General features: G+C 44.2%; 1 protein-coding gene across 1 annotated transcript in view; it reads right to left on the bottom strand.

Moving 5' to 3' along the window:
* Positions 1 to 1,706: 1,706 nt before the first annotated feature.
* The window catches only part of LOC101847823 (ras-related and estrogen-regulated growth inhibitor), a gene marked incomplete in the record, with an annotated part of 41,730 nt that continues 35,674 nt past the window's right edge, over positions 1,707 to 7,762 (bottom strand). The window contains 2 exon segments of the mRNA XM_013083165.2: positions 1,707 to 2,084; positions 2,653 to 2,838. Of these exon segments, the coding sequence (XP_012938619.1) occupies positions 1,794 to 2,084; positions 2,653 to 2,838 (477 nt within the window).

Here is a 7,762-nt window from a genome sequence, read left to right as displayed (position 1 = left end):
AACTGAGACAACGTTGTTTTCTTTAGGCGTCTAAGTTTGCTCCATTACTTTCAGACTAATATTTTTTAGCATCAGGGGAGGGGGGGGGGGGGGGGGTTGTTTTGTTTGTTTCTTTTTGTTGTTTCTTTTGGGGGGAGGGGGCGAGGGCGGGTATTTCCCTTTGAATTCGATCTACCCATCCTTTACCTCCTCATTGTATTATGGGATCCTTTTAATCCTTCTCTCCCCCCCCCCCCCCCCTTAGTTGGTACCATGCTAGACTACTGAGCAAATTACCCTGGTGCGAATTCCCAACAGGGTGTACTGCACTGAACTTTGGTTCTTTTTGCGAGTTTTTTTTTAGGCACTCCACCCGTCTAGCTTGGCACTATCGGAGATGAAAGTCAATTAGCAGGTGCTACCTCTTGAATAACCTTACAATGTTGAAAGGGGCATTAAATGTGTACAATGACTTGTGAAATATATATGATTTTATTGCAACCGCGTCTATTTTGAATGACTTCTATTTCTATTATATTATTATTTTTTCAGGAAAAAAGTACCAAATTTGGTAAATACTGCCAAAAAAGGCTATAACGAGAAGTATTAAAAAACGGCCAAAAGTAATTACCTTTATAGGATGTCAGGTTGACGGTTGAAGATTGCCTGATTGCACATTTCTTGCAGGAGAAACAGCTAGGCGCCCAGCGATGGGGTATCCAGCGATGGGGTGCTGTCAACAACGAAGGTGACTTCATGATAACTGGTGCCATCGTTCACCATAAAACTTTGAAGCACCTTGGTTGAGATCGCTGGGCCACTCTCTGTACTGTTTAATACTGTGCAATGATCTGACACTGAGAATGCGGAGGTGGTCTGGTCAGAAAAGGAAACCTCTTGGTTATAAAGAGGGGAGTGTACGTTCCTTTGTATGCATCGTTGCTTTTTGGTCTAGTCTAGTGCCTGTTGTGAGAATGGCACGAGAAAGGTTGCAGAAGCTGTTTAAGCCAAAGTTTGTCGTACTAGATATAGGCAAGATTTTGCAAGATCAGATTTCTGGGCACTTCCTTTGTGTTGGCGTGGTAGGAATGATCACGACCAAAAAAGCGCTGGAAAGATAAGCATGAACAGGCGATCCTTTCTGGAAGCTGGAGGTAAGTCTAAAGAGTGTATTCACTTCCTTTCTATAGTTCTCACTGATATTCAGTAGTCTTCTTTGAGTGTATTCACATCCTTTCAATAGTTCTGTCACACAAAATAAAGCAAATGTCTGTTGTTTTCGGATATGTCTTGTCATCAGGGGTGGACTTTAGATATGGCACAAAGGTCGTCTGAAGGCTGAGAAAAAGTGCACATGAGTACACGTTTTAGCCATCAGTTGTTGTAAAAAGCAACATGATTTGATGAAACTCAAAATCACATCAGAACACACCGATGTTGCGTTCGTTTACCCTTTTAATTAATTTAGAAACGACTGAAGTTAATTTGTATAGTGTCTTCAAATTGAAGCCAGTTTTGTTCGAAGATAAACAACCGAAACTGGATAGTTTCTTTTATCCGTTAATCAAAACAATCAAGAAACATTTCGGGAGGGGGGGGGGGAGAGGCGTGTTGTGTTACCCACACTATCTCATGCACAAATCCAAGGAATGTGAGGCTTATTATTCGTCATCCGATGTTTAGCATTTCATGTCTCTTAGATTTTCAGTTGCAAAGTCTTGATCTGGTTTTCCTCGAAGGATAAAAAAAATGGAATGTCACGTGACTGTCTGTCGTGTGAATGTGGTGTAGAATGACGAATCCTCCATTCATTGTCAGACCGAATGTCTGTTGTTGTGAGCGAACCTCAAGATCTTCTTCTTCATCGTGGGGGATGAATCGTCGAAACTCTTTCTTCTGAACACACTGCCAAGTTTGCGTGACACGTTCTCAAATAGGCTCCGCCTCCTCTTGACGCTCCGCCCCCTGTGACGTAGTGCGCTGACGGTGTCGGCGATGAGGGAGTGTAGGCTGTTGACGATTAGCACGTGACATTCAGCGGCGGAGACCTCTGTGTGCTGACACGAGTTCTCTTCTGCAACCTGCTCCACCTCGCTCGGGAACACCTGGAGGAAGCAACAAATCGTGGGTTAAGAAATGTCACAGTGAAACAGTGTATTGAATCTGTTCGTTCTTCTGTTTCTGTGTCTTCTCGTTTGATTATTCGTTTGTTCGTTTGTTTGTTTGTTTTTGTTTTGTTTTGTTTTATGGTTTGTTTGGTTGTTTTATCAAACAGAGCCAGAGAAGTCTGCGACCCAAATTCTCTAAATTGTGTCGATAGGGTTACAAAATATTAATTAATTATACATTTACAATTACTCAAGTTTGGAACATGATTCACTGTCTCCAAATTCAGACTACAGGGGCGTGCAGAAGTCTTGCTTATTTCCAACAGTTTCCTAGCTCAGTTGAGCAAAACTTTCAAGACAAATTTCGATGGGTTTTGTTGTTGCTGTTGTTGTTGTTGTTGTTGTTGTTGTTGTTGTTGTCTTTGTTGTTTTTGTTGTTGTTGCTGTTGCTGTTGGTGCTGCTGCTGTTTGTTTGTTCGTTTGCTCGTTTCTTGTTGTTGTTCTTTTTTGGGGGAGGTATGTTTTGTTTTTTTAGGTCTTTATCTCACAACCATGTGCAACTCACCTTCCGAGCATGATCAAGGTCCAGCTTGTTGCCCATCAGCAGCACCGGTGCACATGCCTGGCTCTGTGACCGGATGTTGTCGAGTTGTCTGCGGGCCTCAGCGAAGCTGTCGGTGTCTGTGACGCTGTACACAACCACGAAGGCGTCTGCGTCATACACGTCATGGCAGGAAGCCTGGCAGTCGTCCTGGAAAGGCGGGAAAATAGTCTATGTTTGAATAAAGACAAACAGGTTGCTACAATAATGCCGTCGTTCTTTTAAAATACAGTATATTTTGTCGTTTTTAAATCTACCCCCCCCCCCCCCCCGGCCGTGTCTGGGCCAACCCGGGCTGAAAGGGATATGCAATGCAACACCTCGGCAGAAAGACTAAGATATATCCTATAAAATTATATTTTCTCCACACGTGAATCTAAATTACATCCTCTGTATACGGCGGCGAAGAGCCCTGACGACTACACCACAGACGCCAGCCAAACAAACAAACAACAAACGTAAAGCAACCCAAAACACAAACCCAAAAACCCCACAAGACTACAAGGTGTATCGCAAATCATCAATGAAGCAGACGCGCTACGAGGAGCTGGAAAACAATTATGAAACGGACATCCATTTTAAGTCATGGACACTACTTACGCATGCGTAGAAGAAGGGGGAAACCTGCCCGTGTTTTATGCTAATGAGCTTATGTGCTTCTCTGAAGATGTACATATCTGTGAAGGCAGTTGTGAAGTGTTTACGGCGATTTACGGCTATTTTGGTCCTGTAAGTGACCGCGGACCACCGCTGTGTAGGATAGACTAGACACTGTTCCGGATATGTAGAGACGCTAATGAGCAATCTAAATAACGCTGTAATGAGCGTGAAACTCCGGTCAAATTCAACACGACAAGAACATGGTGTGGGGACAGCGTTATCGTCACAAACAAAAAACAGCAACAATATGGTTCACATGACGTGGTACTTCAGGAAGCAACGCATAAATACACTCTTTTTTTACCGCCATCCATTTCCCGCCTCCTCCTCCTCTTCCACACATACACACACACATACACACACGCACACACACACTCACACACACACGTGCGCGCGCGCGCGCGAGAGAGAGAGAGAGAGAGAGAGAGAGACACACACACACACGCTGCGTATAGAAGCACAAATAATTTAATATATGCATTCATGTGCGCCCGTGTTCACAAAAGGGGAGAAAGAGAAAAAAGATAAAGAGAGTGGGGGGGGGGAGGGGGGGCGGAAGAAAGTGAGAGATAGAGAAATAGACAGAGAGTTTGAGAGGCAGATAGGGAGACAGAGAGAGACACATAAAGAGAGAGAGAGAGAGGGAGAGAGAGAGGGAGATAGTGAGAGACAGACAGACAGACAGACAGACAGACAGACAGACAGACAGACAGACAGACAGACAGACAGACAGACAGACAGACAGACAGACAGACAGACAGACAGACAGAGATAGAGAAGGAGAGACAGAGAGAGAGAAGATACACATAGCGTCCATTGTCCAAGATTTGGACAGCGTCCTAGTGCCCACTGCCCATTCCCCAGACACAATATTGGTGTTCGTGGACTCTCGTTTGTCCAGCGACCAGGCAGAGCCAACATGCGCCTACGTAAGCCAACAACCTGTCACTTTATTTAGTGAGCTTAGAGTAGCCAGGGTCCATTGGCCTCTTCTCTGCACTACACAGAGCAACCCTCCTCCCTTCACTGCCCCGCGGTCTCACTTAAAGTTTAAAATGTTTTAATTCTAAAGAAGTATCAAAATAGTCATTTCTGCATGCACAGATCTCTGAGCAACCGTTATCTAACTAAAGTGAGTATGAAATAGCAAAAAGATTAAAATGAGACAATGTTTTCATATGTCACAAAAAAGTGTTACTTTCCGACTAATATTTACCACCACTTCCCCCCCCCCCCCCCCGAAAAAAAATGAAACCCAAAAAATCCCGCCTTTTATGATAAATTCCGTGGCTCCATATTAGGCCCATTGAATATGTTTTAGAGCAATAAAAAAGAAAAAAAAAACTCGTGTTTTGACCTCGTTGCAGTCATTATTATTAATATCATGAACCCAGATCCGAGAGCGCAAAGATAAAAAAACAAAATAGTTTGTGCAGTGCAGGTGTTCTGTTTTATTAAGGCCTTCCACGGGCAGGAAACCAGTTACATCAGGAAAGTATTGTTCCCGCCGCTCAAAATGCTTATCTTGATGCACAGTCATGCTTAAGTTATGGGCGCCGTGCATGCGCGGCCGTGTTAGATCACCAGAGAATCTCCATGCAGAGGGTCGTTTATGTGCGACATGAGTTGTGGGACACAGCGACGCGTAAAACACACCTTTTTTTTTTTTCTTTCTTTTCATTTTGTTCCTTTTTTTCTTCCCCCCCCCCCCCCCCCTTTTTAAATTTTTTTTTAGCCCTCTCTCTCTCTCTCTCTCTCTCTCTCTCTCTCTCTCTCTCTCTCTCTCTCTCTCTCTCTCTCTCTCTCTCTCTCTCTCTCTCTCTCTCTCTCTCTCTCTCTCTCTCTCTCTTAAATGAGAGTTTGTACAGGTGGAACAGCGTGTGGAAGTGGAATTGTGTTGTCGACACTCCGTAGAACGGTCCTTCTCGCTTTTGTTACCGGAAGGACGGGGGAATGGGCAAGAAAGTCGGCTCGTTGGGTTATTGCTCGTTTTTGTTTTGTTTCATTTTAGAGAAAGAAGAGTAAGACGGAGATAGTCCAGGAAGGTCAACCTGAGAGAGAGAGAGAGGGGGGGGGGGCTAGACGGCGGCAATGGCGGAGGAGGAAGAAGAAGAAGAAGAGACGTAGAAGACTTAAGACAACCGAGGAGAGAGAGAGAGAGAGAGAGAGAGAGAGAGAGAGAGAGAGAGAGAGAGACAGACAGACAGACAGACAGAGAGACAGAGAGACAGAGAGAGTCAGAAACACAGAGAGAGAGAGAGAGAGAGAGAGAGAGAGAGAGAGAGAGAGAGGGAGAGAGAGGGAGAGATATGAGCATGAGGAGGAGGAGTGCAATTAGGAAGAAGAAGAAGGAGAGAGCGTAGATGCAGAGAGAGATAGATAGTACATACACACGTGCACGTATAAAACACACTACACTCTTTACTCCGATAATTATTTCATTACTACGAACCGGGTGGTCCCCATTTCAAGAGAACAAAACACAACAAAACACAACAAAACAACAAAAACAACAAAACGAAACAAAACAGAACAAAACAAGAAAAGAAAACAGAGAGGGCGTAGAAGAGGGGGAGGTAGGGAGACATTCTCGTCCTCCCCATCTTCACGGATCTCGAGATGTGACCTATGACATAGGCTTTTCCAACTTAATGTTTTAGCGGAGACCACGAACCGACTTCTTCAGAAGTGGCTATATTCCGGGATTAAGTAGCCACATAAAGTGGGCGGAGGCCCCGATGACGTCACGATGACCGAGGATATGTGGCGCCTTCCCAGAGGTCATCGTGTGACCCTGAAGAAATTCACCTAGATTCGGCCCTCGAGTAAAATTTTGTGGCTTTGTTTTGTTTTGCATTTTCATGTCATTTGCGTCGGTTTTTCTATTGACCTTATTTATAAGCCACAACAGCTAAGACCCGAGAAAAAGAGGGTAGATAGATAGATAGATAGATAGATAGATAGATAGATAGATAGATAGATAGATAGAAGTAAAACATTATGATCACCAGACAGGCGGATACAAAATTATCCAGAGGATCCTGTGTGTTTAAGTGTGTGTGAGTGTGTGAGTGTGTGTGTGTGTGTGTGTGAGAGAGAGAGAGAGAGAGAGAGAGAGAGAGAGAGAGAGAGAGAGTGAGTGAGTGTGTGTGTGTTTGTGTGTGTGTATGTGTGTGTGTATGTGTGTATGTGTGTGTGTAGTAAAAACTGCTCCAATGGTCATCTGTTCAAGATAATCACCTGAACAAACGACCACTTCAGATTTCCTTCTTGTGTGTTTTTAAAAAATTTTATAATGACAGTGAAAGTGATAGTCTTTATAAATCTCCAGGGGAGAAATTTGTTTTTGCCGTTTACAATTGCAGAGGATGTTACAAAGGTTAGGTGCACTCATGCATACACACAACAACACAAGACACTGTCTAAGAGCACCGCGGGTTTAAGACGACCATTTTTCTCCTCGAAAGTGCGGTGATCGTCCTGGAAATATTCGAGCGATGTCTCTAATCACAATCACATCGTCTGATCGCGACGACATTTGACCTGAGACGCAACAAGGTGAACGTATTGGAAAATCGTATGACCAAGCAGGACTTTCGACGCACGGACTAATTAGCTATGCACACCCTCTAATGCACTTGTCCTGACCACCCTCAGACAGTTCACCTTTCCTGTCTTGACCAGCGGTCAGTTTTGCCTGAGTGGACAAGCGGTCACTCACCAGACATAAAGACAGGGGTGTAAGTAAGAAAGACAAAGAAAATAGACCGAGTACGGTAGAAGTAACAATACGTGAAGTAAAATGTTTAGACAAAGGATGGGAAAATATCAGTCAATTTACCCAACTATCCTATGTTCCCCGCCTGTAAATCTATCCATTTGCAAGCTTAACTGCGAGGACCTAATTGTGATCCGTTCCTAGAAACGAGTCATCCGATTGTGAAGTCTGCCAGTATGAGTGTTTGTCTGTGCGCCCGTCCTTCCGCTTTTGCTTGTCTTTCCTAAATACTTCCCCACACCCCCACCCCACTTTTTTTCCTTTCTGCAAACCAGGAGGGTTTTTTTTTATGGTTTCGGGAAACTGAGCTTGCAGTGACACCCATAAAGAATAATCTCTGCATCCTAAGGGTCAAACTACAGGGTAACAGAAGTTCGTTGTAGTATTCCCATCATACTTCTATTTTTCGGACTCTCTCTCTCTCTCTCTCTCTCTCTCTCTCTCTCTCTCTCTCTCTCTCTCTCTCTCTCTCTCTCTATCAAGAGTCTGGAAACAAAATATCCCAGACACTCACCTGTGGAGGAAGTAGGTCGCTTAATAGCCTGGAGGAAATTTCCCTCCAGATCAAAATTATAGTCTTTGGAGCTTGACTGGCGTGAGGGATACATACAGTCTGCTGTCCCATCCAGAGGGGGG

Source organism: Aplysia californica, unplaced genomic scaffold (genome assembly GCF_000002075.1).
Source record: "Aplysia californica isolate F4 #8 unplaced genomic scaffold, AplCal3.0 scaffold00215, whole genome shotgun sequence".
NCBI classification, from domain to species: Eukaryota; Metazoa; Mollusca; class Gastropoda; order Aplysiida; family Aplysiidae; genus Aplysia; species Aplysia californica.
The sequence above is the reverse complement of the archived record's forward strand: the minus strand, read 5'-3'. Positions and strand labels throughout refer to the sequence as shown.